A 17,899-nucleotide genomic window follows, 5' to 3' on the forward strand; every position below is an offset into this window, starting at 1 on the left:
TCTACTGCTCCAGGAAACTGTTCCTAGCTGAAAACCATTCTGGTTTCCTTTTGTACAGGGAGTCTTTTTCTGATTTTTTTCCTGGCTTCCTGCAGCCCTGCCAGCAGGTTGATCACACACGGAGAATGATCCCTTTCCCCCCCCCTTTCCTTCCTCCCTACTTCCAGAGGCTCCTAGAAATCTCCTACCTCCCTAGGCTCCACTACAGCATTTTCCATTTTCTCCCCCAGATGTCATCTGGCACCCTGAGATGTTATTAGCATCACCTGGATTTCAGACCTGTAATGGTCCTATACAAATATGAGGATCCTCCTAGAACTGGAAAAATTTACGAGGTTTGTGCTGAACTCCCCTGCCATCCCTACTTGGGTGCAGCAGTACTGATTTTTCCCTCTCATCCCCAGTTGCTTCTCCTCCGATTTTAATTCACTGCCTTCCACCCTGCCTCCTCCCCAGCCTGGGGATCCTCCCCCCCCCCTGCCCACAAATCCATCCATTATTCCCACAGTTCACCCTGAATGGGCCCTTACCATATAGCATAGAGTCACCCAGGCCTAGCACTGTGCAGGCAGGCCCTGCCAGCTGAACTAATTCCACCAGACAAAGCTCTGCCACCAGATCCAGCAGCATTTCTGTGAAAATGATAGAAAGAAAGCAGAATGAAAGGAGCCACTTTGTTGTCCCCCACTCTTGTTGTGTCACTCCTCTAACTCTCCCCTTCTCTTCCTAAGTGTGCAGAGCTCTGTCTGAGTCCACTCTGCTTTCTTTTTCCTCACTCAGCTCTCTCCCTCTTCCCAGGGTACAGTCTCTTCCGGGGGTAGGTGAACTCCTGTGCATGGTGAAAGGATCGTGGTGCCTAGAAGGTAGCAGTATCTGAAAAGAAAAGTCCCAAAAAAGACAGGAGTCCCTATGAAAATCAACCCACCCCGGGAAGCAGGGAGGATGGAGAATCATTTTCTCCTTCCTCCTGCCAGATCTGCCCCCTGCCCCTGTATCACTTGCGCCCCTCCTGTCCTTCTCCCTGCCGCCCCTGGGAAAGGGCCGCCCCAGGTGGGTGCTTGCCCCGCTGGGCTCTAGAGCCGCCCCTGGAGGCAGCCATAAGTTGGGAAGTGTATGGTCACATCCTCACATTCCAAACTAGTCACATTGAAATAAGGTGCTACTGGGCTATGAGGAATACAATTCTGTCCTGATATTCCTGTCACCTCCAGAGAAAGGGAAGAGCCTAGAAGATGTAAAAGGAAACTTCATTTGATAGCATCCTGTCTGGCAAGAACTCACTTATCAATAGCTGGGATGTGAAATCCTCATTTCTGTATTGTTCTATCACTGTAGTCTCCACTTCCCTATTGTTTGTCCGTATAATCTCTGTCTGGTTCTGTGATTGTTTCTGTCTGCTGTATAATTAATTTTGTTGGGTGTAAACCAATTAAGGTGGTGGGATATAATTGGTTAAATAACCATGTTACAGTATGTTAGGATTGGTTAGTTACATTTCAGTAAAATGATTGGTTAAAGGTATAGCTAAGGAGAACTCAAGTTTTACTATATAGTCTGCATTCAGTCAGGAAGTAAGGGGAGGAATGGGAACAGGGACTGGGGATGGGGGAATTGGAATCATGTTTCGCTAAAGGTGGGGAATGGGGACACAGGCAAGGCTCTATGGTTTCATGGCTGGGAAGGGGGTCACGGAGGAAGGAAATTGGAATCATGCTTGCTGGAAGTTCACCCCAATAAACATCGAATTGTTTGTACCTGCAGACTTCGGGTACTGTTGCTCTCTGTTCATGCGAGAAGGACCAGTGAAGTGAGATGGTGAAGGAATAAGCCCCCTAACACTAGTGGCAGAGACACAGCCAGGAAGGTATCAGAAGCTTTTCTTGATGTAAGCGGGGAATGGTCCCGCTATTGTGGGGAACTTTCCTGGCTTCTGTACTACCCCGGTGAAGTGGGCTAGCGAAAGGATCAGAGCCCTCGCTCCCACTTCCTTTACCCAGAGGCCTCCCTGCCCTCGAGGGCTCCCCTTCCACTCTCCTGTCTGGCAGAGTCCTCGTAACCCCAACAAGGCTGGGCCCAGGATTCCTGGGGGGCTCAACCCCCAACCCTGCTGTGGTCACCCAGGACAGGGGCTACGGTGTCCCCACTCCAGGGTACCCTCTATGCACTGGGCACCTCCCTGACCCACTGATCACATCATACAATTTAAAGCAAATACAAATTATTTAATTAACACTTATTTTAAAAAAAGAATAAGGAAAAATGGGAAAGGTTAAAGGAAAACACATCACCCCGCTCTGTGGCAGGGAACATCACAAACAGTGTCTCTGGACATCAAGGCAGTTCACAGTCTGTTCCTTGTAGGTCCCAGGCCTTCTTCTCAGGCCCTGGCTGTGCTGCAGGGACACTGCGGGTTGGACACTTGCTCTGGCGGTGGCCACACACTCTCAGGCTCTGGGTGGCGGGACCCTTCTCCCCAGTGTCACCCCTGCCCTGTCAGGGTTACGATCCCCCTCCAAGTCTGGCCTGCAAGGCCTCTTGGCTGAGGCGTCTCCCTGTGCTGGGCCCACTGCCCAGGGTCCCCCTCGCTCTCCCCAGCTGCTCACCGCACCCAGCTCCGGACTGCTCCATTCCCAGTTCCACTCTGCCTCAGCACGGCTGCTGCTGCTGCTCTGCCTTGAGCTCCCTGGGCTGCTTCTCTGGCCTCTCTGGCTCTGGTTGCTGCAGCTCTGCTCCCAGGGCAGGGCTGCTCTCTCTGGGCTGTGCTCTGGCTTTTTGGGCTGCAGCTCTGCTCCCATCAGCTTAGCTTGGGGACCTGCTCTCTCCTTAGCTCGGCCCCACTCCATCTGACTCAGACAATTCCAGCTCACACAGAGGACGGGACCCCTCTGGCCTCCTGACTCCTTGATTAGCCTGCCCGCCCTGTCAATCAGGCTGACCTGGAGCACTGGCCTCTCCACATTGTTCCTGGAGACTGTCAGTCTCAGGCTCCTGATTTCCCATCAACCGCTCCCTTTTTAGTGCTGGGAGCTAGCGACCAACCCCCCCCCCACTGAATGTCAGTAAGGGGGCAACAGTTCCCTTACACATTTTTACACTAAAGCCTCCAGGGGTGAAATTGGCTGGGACCTTCCTGCTCTGCAAACAGCATGAGCCATTTTCAGGCAAGGAAACACCCCCTTGCTGCTGCAGGCGGGGCAGAGTGTGAATTCAGGAAATTGAAACTTACCCTGTTTACTGCCAGAGGGAGCCATGGCTGCAGAGAACCCCGTGGAAAGTCTCCAGGAGGAAGTGACATGTCCCGTCTGTCTGGAGTATTTCACAGAACCTGTCAGTCTGGAGTGTGGGCACAATTTCTGCCGAGCCTGCATCGCCCAGTGCTGGGAAGGATCCGATACAGCCGCCTCCTGCCCTCAGTGCAGAGAAACTGTGCAACAGGGAAACCTCAGGCCCAACAAGCAGCTGGCAAATGTCATAGAAATCGCCAAGCGGTTGAGTTTACAACCAGCAAAGGGAACAGGAGGGGACGGGGTGTGCAGGGAACAACAGGAGGCTCTGAAAATGTTCTGTGAAGAGGATCAAACCCCCATCTGTGTGGTGTGCGACAGATCCCGGGCTCACCACGCTCACACGGTGGTTCCCATCCAGGAGGCTGCCCAGGAGTACAAGGTAGGGAATTGCTGTAAAATTTAATGGGTTAACTTTTGGGTTTTAATGACAGGCTAATTTCACTGAGAGTTCCCTGTCACGGGTGTGACTCATCATTCAGCTCTGTAAAGTCTTCATTGTACGGGAGATGCTATAAGAAAATTAATGGTCCGGAGGCAAACTACCAAGTCTTGAAATCAGGATCTACCTCCCCCTTCCCCAAGACCTCGCCGAATTCCCGCTGAATCCATAGCCCCCTCTCTCCATTGCTCACTTTCACCGGTAAGGGCAGGGAGTTGGGGTTTGGGTGGGGGTGCAGGCTTTGGGCTCTGGCCAAGGGGTTCGCAGTGTGGGAGGGGGCTCTGGGCTGGGACAGAGTGTTGGGGTGCTGGAGTGGGTATGGGGGGGCTGGCTCTGGGAGGAGGGTTAGGGCTGGGGCAGGGGGTTGGGGTACAGGAGGGGGTGTGGGGTGCTGGCTCCAGCTGGGTGGCACTGGCTTACCTCTGGCGACTCACGGTCAGCAGGGCTAAGGCAGGCTTCCTGCCTGCCCCAAATCCTGCACCACTCCTAAAAGGGTCCCTGGGGGGGCATGTGGCCCTGCACGCTGCCCCTCTCTGCAGGCACCACTAACCACAGCTCCCATTGGCCACAGTTCCTGATTTAGGGCCAATGGGAGCTGCGGAGGCGGTGTTTGCAGTCGGGAGCCATGTGCGGAGACCCATGCCCTCAGCCCAGGCTGTGGGGGCATGCTGGCTGCTTCTGGGAGTGCCGTGCAGTTGGGGCAGGCAGAGAGCCTGCATTATCAGCAGCAGCCAACCCTGCTGTGCCACTGGAGATCACAATTAACCGGGAGAGTCTCCAGGATCGACCAGTAGGTGACCACTGGTCTAGCTAGACAAATCTCCCTAGACCCAGTCCAAGACTCAAGCCACTTTGCAATGCTGCCATCTTAGCATCAGCCCCACCCAGTGATGAAGTGTCTCCTTTAGGAGGGAGAGACGCCTTGATAAAGGTCCCAGGCCCACCAGGGAGAGGAGGTTTCTGAACTCCCGTCTTGCTCCATGAGAGATTAATCTCAGACGCTGCCGGCCTGCAATAGAGGAGATCATGGGGCTAAACGCTGTGTGGGACCCCGAGCACCTTGAGCCCACACACAAAAGGGCTCCAGACAGCTCAGGTCCATGCCAAGTACCACTGGGATTACACTGGCTTGTAGCAAAACTAACCCGAGGCTGGAGCTGACCGGTGCCAGTCTGACCTGTTCTGTTGTGTACGTGGGCAAGGACCAGCCAGAGTGGTTCCATTAGTCCCACCAGGCAGCCTTTTGTAATCTCCCAGAATGCACTGCTTCCGGGATCTTTACCAGGCAATGGGACTGTGGGGTATCTGCCCAAGGGGCATTGTCATGAAAAGAGTTTAGGGCAGCACTGGGGCAAACCCCAACCCGTTCTTTACACAAATCTGCATCATGTCTAATTAGGATGGTCACCGAGGCATCCCCAGAACATAGGACATGCCCACGCCTGCCTTCATGGGCCCGTCCTCACCAGTATCACTCGCCCTGTGTGGGCCCCACCACCGCTTTTTTCAGCGTGTCCCCACCTGCATCATTCTGCATGAAGGTGCCACCCGCAGCCACGCCCCCACTGTCATGGGTATCCTCCTGCAGCCTCAGTCTCCTCCACCTTTTTCATCGGACAAACACACATCCAGTGCCAAGTCCCTACCAGACACGGATAGTGCTCCACAACACTGGGACTGTGCAGCTTCCAACCAGATGAATGGCCTCCTGACGTCTCATGGGGTTTGCCCTGGTGCTTAGACCAGCTCAGCCCAACCCCAGTGCAGTCCCCAGGGCTTCAGGGCTGAAATCCCAGCCCCTATTTAAACCCTGGTGGCTTCTGGGATTTGTATCACTTGGTTCGTTAAACTCTCTACAAAACAGCTTTATTGATTCACCCGCATGTAACTTTGGTGCCCTGTTATGCTCTGTACCACTAATCAGTTCACAAATACCAGTAAAGCTTGGTTATAATTGAGATCTCTCTCTAACTACTGAAAAGACTGAATCTGAATAGGTACCGAGTCCGAATGTGAAACGTTCCCAGTCTCCATTAATGAGGTTTCATCTCCTTGGTGGTCCTGATGTCACAAAGTGATTAGAACCACAGTCATCTTGGGTTTTGGGTGGAAAAACACCCACTTCCAAACACCTCTCAACTATCCAGATTAAACCTCCTAAATCATTTCTCTTTCTTCAGGAAGGAATCCAGGCCCATTTGAAGATTCTGAGGGAAGAGAGAGAAAAGCTGCTGGGATTGAAAGCGATTGGAGAGGGGAATAGCCAGGAGTATCTGGTAGGTGCCTGTTGTTATGAACCGGCTGGGACTGGGAGCGGGAGGTCTGTTTGGAGGCAGACTCCTGTGTGGCCTTGGTGAACATGGGCTTGTGTGTTTTTCTCCAGGATCATGGATTGCTGGGTTAGATTCATGTATAAACAAGCCCTAAGCTTCCATTTTCTTTCATGAGTTAATATCTAGCCTTTGGTGGCTTGCCCAGAAATCCTCCCCAAGTGAACTGAATGTCCCCATGAAGTGCTATCCGCTGTGTCTGGTCATTTTGTGCATTTTTTAAAATGTTTGTTTCTTTTAACTCTCCTGGCGTCTCTGTCAGTGTAGTGCTGAGTCCTGCCTCCTGCTGCTCTGGGTGTGAATTTCCAGAGACCATAAATAACAGAAGATGCTGACCGTGACAGGCATGGAAACATCCATTTCAGAGGGATACAGGGGCCAAAGGGAAAGGTGTGAGAGAATCCTCTGCCTAGTACACACGGGGTAGAGTCAAATGTCAGAAATATGAGTCAACAGTGTGATGCTGTTGCAAAAAAAGCAAACGTGATTCTGGGATGCATTAACAGGTGTGTTGTGCGCAAGCCACGAGAAGTCATTCTTCTGCTCTACTCTGCGCTGGTCAGGCCTCAGCTGGAGTATTGTGTCCAGTTCCGGGCACTGCATTTCAAGAAAGATGCGGAGAAATTGGAGAGGGTCCAGAGGAGAGCAACAAGAATTAAATTCAGTTCTAGAACTGAAATGTCATCAAGTCCAGCCCCCTGCCTTCACTAGCAGGAGCAAATACTGATTTTGCCCAAGATCTATAAGTGGCCCCTGAAGGACTGAATTCACAACCTTGGGTTTAGCAGGCCAACACTCAAATCACTGAGCTATCCCTCCCCCTATTTAAGATTGATTAAAGGTCTAGAGAACATGACCTACGAAGGAAGGCTGAAAGAATTGGGTTTGTTTAGTTTGGAAAAGAGAAGACAGAGAGGGGACATGATAGCAGTTTTCAGGTATCTAAAAGGGTGTCATAAGGAGGTGGGAGAAAACTTGTTCATCTTAGCCTCTAAGGATAGAACAAGAAGCAATGGGCTTAAACTGCAGTAAGGGAGGTTTAGGTTGGGTATTAGGAAAAAGTTCCTAACTGTCAGGGTAGTTAAACAGTGGAATAAACTGCCTAGGGAGGCTGTGGAATCTCCATCACTGGAGATATTTAAGAGTAGGTTAGATAAATGTCTATCCGGGATGGTCTAGACAGTATTTGGTCCTGCCATGAGGGCAGGGGACTGGACTAGATGACCTCTCGAGGTCCCTTCCAATCCTAGAGTCTATGAAAAATCTTAGTATTTTAAAAGACATTCTCCCTCCTGTACACTCAGCTCTCCATGAAAGGACTCCAGGCTCCATCTATGTCCCTGACCAGCCCTTCCCCTATTTTCTTGCAGAAACAAACACAAACCGAGAGGCAGAAGATTGTGTCCGAATTTCAGGAACTGCGGGAGTTCCTGGAGGAACAAGAGCGACTCCTGCTGGCCCAGCTGGAGAAGCTGGATGAGGAGATTGTGAGGATCCAGAATGAAAATGTCAGTAAACTCTCAGAGCAGATTTCCTATCTCAGTGAGTTGATCAGTGAGATGGAGGGGAAGTGTCAGAAGCCAGCAAGTGAATTCCTGCAGGTGAGGCTGAATGAGAAATGCAGATGGGTGCTCCAGGGTGCCCCGACGGCTGCCCTGCTGATCAACTCCTCCTCCTACCTCTAGCACCATCTGGCTGCTGCGATCAGCTGTTCCACTGTGTGAAGGAGAGGCTGAGAGGGAGAGAGACGAGCGGGGAGGGAGTGTGCTCACCAGAGGAGCTAGGGAAGAGACAGGGTTGGGGTGAAGTGGGAGCAGGAGGAGCTAGGCTGGGGTGTGACATTGCAGGAAGGGTTTGGGCGTGGGGTTGAGCACCCCCAGGGACAATTAGAAACTGGCAGTCATGATTAAAAACATGCCAGATCCTAACACAAGGAAGGGAGGGCTCCTGAATCCTAAGCACTGGAGTCCAGCAGTCGTAGACCATGGTGTAACTCGGCGTGTGCATTGCTCACATGTGAGTAACTATTATTCTTTGCAGAGTCACAGACACAGAGATATGAGAGATGGAAAAGCCCCATTAGCTCAGGGAATCCATGACCCTGGGCCAGGGCAGGGCCTCTCTTCCTCATATTTGCAAAATCTCTTCCCTGGAATCCCGTGTGTGTCTCAGAGGGGACTGAAATTATTTTCTCTCTCTCTTTTCTAGGATATTAGAAGGACCTTGAGCAGGTACGTGTCTCTCTCTCACTCCCCCTCACACCTCACAATGCTGGGAAAGAGCTTGGTGGTGATGTTAGCACCACATCTCCTCAGGGCTCTACAGCAAAATGTGTGAGGAAGGTCAAATGTTGGATACGAACCTCTCTGATCAACTTCATCCTGAGGTTCTCACCTTTGTATAGAAGACTCTGGAATTCTCCATTCAGTGGGAAAGACTGACCTCAAGTATTTCCTAGAGATGTCACCTCCTTGGGGGACTGGCTGCTTCAGGACTATGAGGATGGAATATAGGCCTGTCACTGCTGGGTACTGGTCACTATTCAGCCCAGGGCAGCAGTGGTCAAGAGTCTTTCCCACCTGAGGACTGTTTGGAGACCTGTGTGGAATATGCTGGGGAGTGGGGAGTTGGTGTCTCAGTCTAGTTCCTAGAGGGCAGATTTCTACAGCACTTCACATGGGAACTTCCTGTTTCTCAGAGCATGGAGGCCTAGGAGTGAATTGGCCATGGAGACTCAATTCCCCTTTTGTCCCCAGAGCTGCTCTCTCCAGACCAGAGTTGAAGAATATTAAAGAGTCCTGTGAAGGGAAGGTTATACGGCCATGGGCTATGTTGCACCTACTCTCAGATTGGGAGAAGTTGAGGAATTGTAACTCCAGACATATTAGAGCAGCGACTCACTAGCCAGAATTTATAACAAGTCACACAATGAAATATAATCATGGGAAATGGTTTCTCTCTAGGTGTGAGAAGGGGAAGTTCCAGCAGCCAGAGGAGATTTCTCCTGAACTGGAAGAGCGAGTCAGTGATTTCTCCCAGAAAACGATTGTGCTACTGGAGACTCTGGGGAAGTTCAAAGGTACCTAGAAGGGATCTGGGAATGGAAATTGGGATGAGCCTCTGAGACTGAGGGAAGAGAGTGGCTCTGGCCAATTGGGTCACAATTAGATGATGCTTCTATTTCATTGTTGGGTGAGAATGTCACGCATTTGGGGTCCAAGTCACTCAGGTTGATATATTCAAGCCTTTATTTTTACTAAAAACATGCCTTCCCATGACAATTACTGTTAAAGAAAGAAATGACTCAGACTCATAGAGTTTAAGGCCAAAAGGGACCATCACGATCATCCAGTCTGACCTCCTGCACATTGCAGGCCACAGAATCTCACCCACCCACTCCTGCAATAGACCCCAACCTCTGTCCGAGTTACAAAGAATCCACCATTGAAATAGTTTAAATCTGCAAATGACCTGTGCCCCATGCTGCAGAAGAAGGCAGAAAACCCCCCAGGCTCTTTGCCAATCTGACTTGGGGGGAAATTTCTTCCCGACCCCAGATATGATGGTCAGTTGGATACCGAGCATTTTGGCAAGACCCAACAGCCAGACGCATAGCAAAGAATTCTCTATAGCTCAGAGCCCTTCCCATCTACTGCCCCATCACAAGCTATAGGGCACATTTCTCAAAGGCGGATCCAGCCCATCGCTGTGCTCGGGTCCAGGGCCAGTGCAACGATGTTTCGCGCCCTAGGCGAAACTTCCACCTTGCGCCCCCCCTCCCACCAAGGCAGCTCCCTCCCTCTGCCCTGAGGCACCCCCCCACACCCCAGCTCACCCCTGCTCCGCACACGAGCACGCTGTCGGTGCTTCACTTCTCCCGCCTCCCAGGCTTGCAGCGCCTAAGCTAATTGGTACCGCAAACCTGGGAGGCGGGAGAAGTGAAGCAGCCACGGTGTGTTCGGGGAGGAGGCGGGGCAGGGGTGAGCTGGGACGGGGAGTTCCCCTGTGTGCCGCTCCCCCCCCTTTCTGCAGGCGGCCCTCCCCGCGCTCCCCCTGCCCCAGCTCCCTCCACCTAAATGCCAGCGGAGACCGGGGCGGTCAAAGATCCGGCTGCCGTGGTCGCTGTTGAAGAAAATGGCGCCCCCCAAATCCCAGCGCCCTAGGCAACCGCCTAGGTCGCCTAAATGGTTGCACCGGCCCTCCTTGGGTCCCATACGGCAGCTAGTCTTGGCCAAATAGACAATTGTAGGGAAGGAGAAAGCCCCGCAGGGCTGCCCAGAGGATTCAGGGGGCCTGGGGCAAAGCAATTTTGGGGGCCCCTTCCATTAAAAAAAATTGAAATACTATAGAATATTATAGTCTCATGGGGGCCCCTGCAGGGCCAGGGGCAAAATGCCCCACTGCCCCCCCCGGCAGCCCTGAAGCCCAGCCCCCATGGTCAGGGATCCCTCCAGCACAGGAGCCTCTGGTGCCTCCTCCGCAGCACCTGCAGGCAGAAGGCGTGTTCCTGAGAGGGCTGGGAATGGGGTGAGGGTGATGAGGGCGGGTGGAAGAGGGACGGGGGTGGACGAGGGATAGAGGGAGGTGGGCAGCGTAAAGCTGGGCCTCTGACACTCTTCTCCCTGGCCAAGACCCATGGGGGCCATTGTCATAGGGATGTAACTCTGGCTGGCTTCAGAACTTCCTTATCCTCTCCCAAGTTCTGCACCGGCCCCTGCAGCCACTGAATAGCAGAGTCACCCCTCTCCTGCTGGTACAGGGGTGAATTGTCCAATTGAGTCAACTTTCCCCCACCTCAATTTCTACATTTATAAAATTTGTATTTCTGCCTATGGAGGACGAGGCCCCGTCATGCTGCTTAGTGTAGAGACGCTGAATGAACAGACCCAATAACCTCTGTGACAGACCCAGACCACTGGGGTACAGGAGCCTGGTAGAAGGAAAATATACTGGCCACGGGATGAATAGTTCCCTGAGTGACCAGAGGAGGGGCTGCACTAGAGCAGTCAGGACCCTGCTAGAACCAATTAAGACAGGCAGGCTAATTAAGACACCTGGAGCTAGTTAAAACCATACTAGAATCAGTTATGGCAGGCAGACTAATCAGGACACCTGGTTTAGAAAGAGCTCCCATCAGTTAGTGGAGGGTGAGCGAGGAGTGAGAAGGTGCTGCTGGAGGACTGAGGCGTACAAGCGTGATCAGGCTTCAGGAGGAATATCCTGCAGTGAGGATAAAGAAGGAGCTGGGGGGAGGCCATGGGGAAGTAGCCCTGGGAGTTGTAGCTGTAGCTGTCATGCATCTGATACAGGGGACATCGTAGACATCTGCTCTCCACAGAGCCCTGGGCTGGAACCCCGTGTAGAGGGTAGGCCTGGGTTCCCCGCATCCCACCAACTCCTGATTGGACACAGGAGGAGTTGACCTGGTCTGTGACCAACATCAGAGGGAAGGTCTAATTTGGAAAGGGATCTGGCCTGTCCCCGACTCACTAGGTGGGACACAGAGACTGCGGGGATTGTTCTCCATTTCGCCCATGCTGGTCAATGATGGGATTAGCTGAGTGAGCGGCAGGTTTGAGCCTCTAGCAGAAGTGGCCAAACTGAGAGCTGCCGTGAACCTCTGAGGTGAACAAATCCGCCAAAAAAGGGCAGGACCCACCAAGGCAGAGGAGGAACTTTTAGAGCCAGGATTTCACAAACTCTCAATATCCTGTTAGTGTCAAAGGGACCAAAGTGGGCAAAGTTACTGTCATTCCAAAGTCTTTGTAGGGTCTGGGTCTAGATTACGGCAAAAGGCAATAAGTGAATGAGACAAACCAACTGGAGTTTGAAGGGTGGGAGGGGATGAGGAGGGGAAAAGTAAATCTCACTGACAAATTATCTGTTCTGAGATGTTTGTGAGGCTGCAAGGACGTTGGTTCCGTTGCCGGGAAATGCCTGAATGAGAGAGGAAAGAGATGGTTTCTGACCTATTTATATAAAATATCTGAGTGTTTCTCGGTGTGGTTCTCTGACATAATTAAAAGACAGTTCTATGAGTTGAGAGTGGGGATGCTGTTATAAATATGAAAGCCTGAAATCTCATCTCCTTTTTCCTTCTCCCCTCCAGACACTCTGCCGTCTGCACTAGAGATGAAAAGAGGAGCATCCCTAGGAACATTCAGACAGGGTGAGATTGCAGCTGGAGATTGTTTTTAAATGATCAGAAAACGTCTTCATGAGATTGTAGCTAAAGTTACCAACCACACTGATACCGACCAAGACACACAGAGCCCTAACAGCACCACACTGAACAGTGAGGAGCTCCCACGCTGAAGTCCCACAAACACTCCTGACACCAACCTTAGTGCTGAGTTCATGCCCACGCTGCTGAACAGAAAATCTCTCCCTGAGCAGCATGTGCACAGAACTCTCTGTCCTGAGGGCTGACACATCACTCTGCTCTACCCCAGTGCTGGGGGTCTCCCTCATCCTGTTTCTACAACATCCTGCCTTTCCTCTGGGCAGGGTTGGGCTCTCCCATTGGAGCTGCTCACTGCTTCCTGGATTGAGGAGACGCTCTCCCTGTGAGGCTGTCAGCTCCTTCCTTCTCTCTGGGCTGGGGATGGGGCTACCCCACACAATGCCCGCTCCTACTCTCTGGTCATAAGCAGCTCTTTCCCAATGCTGCACCTTCCTCTCCGTTCCCTGGCCCGGGAGTGGAGGCCACCCCACCCAATGCCATTTCCTTCTCTCTTTTCTTAATTGGCTCTTCCTACTCTGGCTGAGGAGTGGAGGCTGCATTTAGGGGAGGGAGTTTAGCTCTGGGGTTTAAAGCTGGTACCTGCCTCCTCTGCTCTCTTCTCATTAAAATCTTCCTGGCTGTGTCTCTGATGCTGGGAATGGAGCAGCCCCAACAGAGGGAGCAGGGAGCTGAAGCCTCAGCAAGGACATGAAAAACTAATGAAGTGAGTCCCATTACACGGACTGAGGAACTGCAGTGACGTCCCTGCTCAGTCTCAGGTGCCCAGGCCAGAGGCAGCTCCCTGGGATCCAGGCCTGTCCCAGCCAGGATGGGGCTGCTGGGGAGTGTGAGAAACGGTCCCAGCCTCCTCTAAGGACAAACTCTGCCCCTAACGCTCTGATTTTCTCTCTCTCCAGTGAATGTGACTCTGGATCCAGACACGGCTCATCCTGACCTCATCCTGTCTGAGGATTGGAAACGTTTGAGATTGGGAGACACACGGCAGCAACTGCCCAACAACCCTGAGAGATTTGACCCTTGGCCCTGTGTGCTGGGCTGTGAGGGATTCACCTCGGGGAGACATTGCTGGGAGGTGGAGGTGGAGGTGGGGGATGGGCGATGCTGGGCTGTGGGGGTGGCCAGAGAGTCTGTGGGGAGGAAGGGAGAGATCAGCACTAGCCCTGAGGGGGGGATCTGGGCTGTGAGGCGCTTGGGGAATCGGTTCCGGGCTCTCACCTCCCCTGTGACCCGCCTGCCCCTGAGCCGGGCCCCCAGCAGGATCCGGGTTTGTCTGGACTGTGACCGGGGGCAGGTGACATTTATCGATGCTGGTGACGAGGCCCCGATCTTCACTTTCCCGCCGGGCCCCATCCCTGGGGAGAGAATCCGACCCTGGTTCTGGGTGGGGATGGGATCCCAGCTCAGACTGTGTCCCTGAGACACACAGCAGAGAAGGGAACCGGAAATCAGCCTCTCTACTCTCAGGGACCCCAGTCTATATGACCTTGGAGGACTCTTGTCTACCCAGAACCTGGCTCCTTATCTCTAAGACCTGTGGATGCCCCTCCCCTCCCCTGCTAGTGTGACCAGATGTCCAGATTTTATAGGAACAGTCCTGATTTTTAGGTCTTTTTCTTATATAGGCTCCTATTACCCCCCACCCTCTCCCCCCTCCCCCCGATTTTTCACACTTGCTGTCTGGTCACCCTATTCCCTGCATTCCCAAGGATGGGTGCAGGAGGAGGGAACAACCCCTGGGGCTGCAGGAGGGGCAGAGGGGCCCTGAAGGGGATGGGGATGGGAAGGAGGCAGAACTAACAGCCAGACTGGGGACAGGTGCAGGTGGAGGTGACAGGACACAGCGTGAATCAATCAGGGTTTGGGGGGTTGGGGAGAAGCAGCAGCAGGGAGGGGTTTGTACAGATCTGTGGGATCAGATCTCACGGGGGTCTCCCAGCCAGAGCTCCTGCCGCAGGGGCCCAAGTCACCATCCCCTGTAACGACAGGACAGCTGGTAACCCTGTAACTGTCACAAAAAAGGTGGGGGGATGGGGAGATGGGTGCATATTGACAAAAAAAATGATATAACCTTAAAAAAATCATCATTGTGTGAGTCTAATGATTTTTTTTTCAACTCCTGAGGTTGGCAGCACTGGGAGAGTCAGGGACAGGGTGGCATTAACAAGAGGGAATTAGAAGAAGCAAGAAGAAAAATGTAAATTTAAATCAAACAAGAATAAATAGAGAGTCTATGAGAAATGGTGAAGAACAGAAATGAGAAGAGTGACAAGAAAATATCCCTGACAGGGGAACAAGCCGGGGGCAGCAGGAGGGGAAGGGATAAAATCAGGGGAAAGAAGGGAGTGGCCGTAGGGGATGATGTGTGACAGGGAAGGAAGGAGAGTGGGAGAGACACGGGAAAATAAACAGGGATCAGAAGTGAGGGTTAGAAAAACGAGTAGAAAAGAACAGTATGAAAGGAAAGGGAACATGACAGGGACAGAGATTTATTACAAGTTCCTGAAAGCGACACTGTAACTCATTAATTCCCTATATTAATTTCTGGACGACTGTACTGTTGTTGTGCCATTAAAAAAACTGTTCTCAGTGGTTGGGGAATCTCCTTTCCATGCTGTGGTTATTAAGGCTCCTTCTCGGCTCTGTTTACTCACCACCTTTAGCAGGGCTGGCTTTAGGCCTATTCCCCAATTCCCCCTCATCGGGCCCCGCGCCTAATAGGGCCCCGCGCTCAGTGAGAATCCCTTCCCTGGCTAGAGGCACCTTTTTAATTTTTACTCACCTGGCAGCGCTCCAGGTCTTCGGTGGCACTTCGGCAGCGGGTCCTTCAGTGCCGTTGAAGACCTGGAGCAAGTGAAGGACCCACCGCCGAAGTGCCACCGAAGACTCGGAGCACCGCCCGGTGAGTACAAGCCCCACGTGTTTTTTTACACATCAAAACTGTTCGAATTGGGCCCCGCACTTCCTAAAGCCGACACTGACCTTTAGTTACTGACTGTAAATAAAACATTACAAACAATTCTTCGTGTTTCTTCCACTTTTTACTGTCCCCGCTGCATTTGTTGGGGGCAGAGTCCTGGGATTTGCTTTCTCACCTGCTTGTGTCCCCACCCATCCAGTGCCCACAGGATATATTGTGACCCTAGGAGGAGAGTTTGGGTTTTCCTGTGACGTGTCACTCTCCTGCCTGTGCTCTGTCTCTGTCCTGTGCACACCCACGTCAATCAGGAATTGCTCAGCTGTGCTCTGCGGAGAGGAGACTGGCTGCACAGGGTGCGATCCATGACTTGGTGTTGCAGTGCTGAGCATCACTTAATTTGTAGGTAACTAGAAAATCACAGTCTGCAACTCTGCAAAGCTGAGTTAGGGGCCTAAATGCCCTATACAATGCCTGGGCATCACAGGCACCTTATAGTGCGATTCACAAAAGCCAGCTCACTAGGCGGGGAGCCATCTCAGCTAGCCAATGGGAGAGGTGACAAGGGGAGGGAGTGTGCTAAGCCCCACCCTCCCTCACAGACAAGTGCCTACATCGGGGCTGCAGAGGGGCATCTGTGTCTGCTTAGCAATCCATAGACAGTAACCCAGAGCAATTCTGAACATGGGTCCGTGTGTTCACACTGTGAGCTGCAAGCTCATGGGGGTGGCCACAGTTGCGGCACTTGCAGTGGCACTGGGAGAGGTGGATTATAGGCAGCTATCCCAGAGAGCACCTCTTACCATTCTGGCGCCGTGTCTTGTGAGAAGGGGCCGGAGAGGTGTAGGGCATTCTGGGTCCTGTCCCAATGCACCGTGATGCATCGCTTCACATCCCAACAATCCCTGTGCTTCCATCCACATTTGGTGCCACCTTTCAATGGTTTTTGTACTGCGCGCTCTGTCTTCCCTTTCTGTCTGCAAGAATGGATCCTGACCTTGTGAGGAACATGCTCATGGGTCTTGCCAGCATGTCACGAATTGCAGTCGAGTTACTCCTTAAGCTACAAAGTGACAGGAGTCTGTTGATGATATTGACTTGAGTAACGCATACAACATGAGATTGATTGTAGTGTTCATGGACATACTCACCACCGCGGAACGCCGCTTTTGGCCTCGGGAAACAAGCACTGAGTGGTGGGATCACATCGTCATGCAAGACTGGCATGACGAGCAGTGGCTGCAGAACCTTTGGATGAGAAAAGCCACTTTCATGGCACTGTGCCAAGCTTGCCCCCATCCTGCTGCACAAGGACACAAGATTGAGAGTTGCCTTGCAGGTGGAGAAGCAGCTGGCTATTGCGATCTGGAAGCTAGCAACTCCAGACAGCTACCGATTGGTCACTAACAAGTTTGGACCATTGGAATCGTGTTGATGCACGTTTGCAGGGCCATTAATCACATCCTGCTCCGAAGAACTGTGACTCTGGGTGATGTGCGTGACATTGTGGCTGGCTCTGCAGAAATGGGTTTCCCTAACTCCGGAGGGGTGATAGATGGGACGCATATTCCAGTTCTGGCACCAGACGACCTACCCTCCGAGTACATCAATTGGAAGGGGTATTTCTCTATGGTTCTCCAGGCACTTGTGGATCACCGGGGGTGTTTCATGGACATTAATGCAGGCTAGTCCAGAAAGGTGCATGAAGCATGCATTTTTCAGAACACAGGCCTGTTCAGGAAGCTGCAAGCCGGGATTTTTTCCTGGACCAGAAGATCACCATAGGGGAAGTCGACATGCGTACTGTGATCCTTGGAGACTCGGCTTACCCTTTAATGCCGTGGCTCATGAAACCCTACACAGGGAGCCTTGACAGCAGCAAGGAGCGGTTCAACAACAGGCTGAGTCAGTGCAGAATGACTGTGGAATGTGCTTTGGGCCATTTAAAGGGCCACTGGTCCTTTCAGGATCCCGCCACACCTGTACTTTTTGATTTTCAGTAAGGGACTGCTGCATGACTTCATGCAGCAGGTCCTCTTTGGCTCTTCACAGCCGCTTCCTGACTCTTTGTAGTCTTTTGGCCGGCTGCGATCTCAAGGTTGCATCTGTAAAGCCAAAGTGCAACACTTAACAGAGGCAGCAATGTTCACACTAGACACAGCAATTATTTGGCCGTACTTAAAAACAAGTAAAGTAAAGTGTACACAATAGCAGAAAGTGCCGGCCCCAAAACGAGCACACACAACCCACAGCAGCCCCAAAATGGTGAGTAAGCACAGGGCCAAGGGGTCCTTTGGAGTTGGTTCTGTGCCTTGGGGAGAGCCAACAGCTGCAGGGGGGCCCTATACTGAAGACTGTCCCCACATTTTCTACACAATGAGTTCATCTTGGAAGTTATCTTGCTGCTGAGGATGACCTGAGAAGCAAGGGAGGGTCTTCTACTACAATGTGGGTTCCGCCCTGGCCCTTATGCCACTTGCCGGTGTGCAGCAATGGTCCCCCCCACGCCCTGCCCCTCACTGCACAGTGGCATGGACACATTAGCCTTACTGGGACAAGGAGCACAGTAGCTCTGCCGAGGAACATGCACAAGCGGATTGCCCAGCTTCTGCATCAGACCTTTGAAGAGATCACTGAGGACGATTACCACGATGTGAGAGAGCACATCAACGCCCTGTTCTGCAT

At 52.3% G+C, this 17,899-nt stretch overlaps 1 protein-coding gene across 2 annotated transcripts; it reads left to right on the forward strand.

Annotated features, from left to right (window-relative positions):
- Nucleotides 1–3,049: 3,049 nt before the first annotated feature.
- LOC120383913 (zinc finger protein RFP-like) lies at nucleotides 3,050–13,952 on the forward strand. 2 transcript variants are annotated; one of them, XM_039502237.1, is made up of 7 exons: nucleotides 3,050–3,666; nucleotides 5,907–6,002; nucleotides 7,427–7,657; nucleotides 8,265–8,287; nucleotides 9,020–9,135; nucleotides 12,166–12,225; nucleotides 13,197–13,952. In XM_039502237.1, exons 1-7 carry the CDS (start codon nucleotides 3,250–3,252, stop codon nucleotides 13,715–13,717), a joined length of 1,464 nt encoding a protein of 487 aa, XP_039358171.1. In that variant the 5' UTR covers nucleotides 3,050–3,249; the 3' UTR covers nucleotides 13,718–13,952. The 2 variants fall into 2 exon arrangements, with proteins under 2 accessions (XP_039358171.1, XP_039358172.1); XM_039502238.1 differs by having other exon boundaries at nucleotides 3,242–3,666; nucleotides 7,427–7,564.
- Nucleotides 13,953–17,899: the final 3,947 nt, after the last annotated feature.

The sequence above is a fragment of the Mauremys reevesii genome, linkage group 15, assembly GCF_016161935.1.
Source record: "Mauremys reevesii isolate NIE-2019 linkage group 15, ASM1616193v1, whole genome shotgun sequence".
Lineage (NCBI taxonomy): Eukaryota > Metazoa > Chordata > Testudines > Geoemydidae > Mauremys > Mauremys reevesii.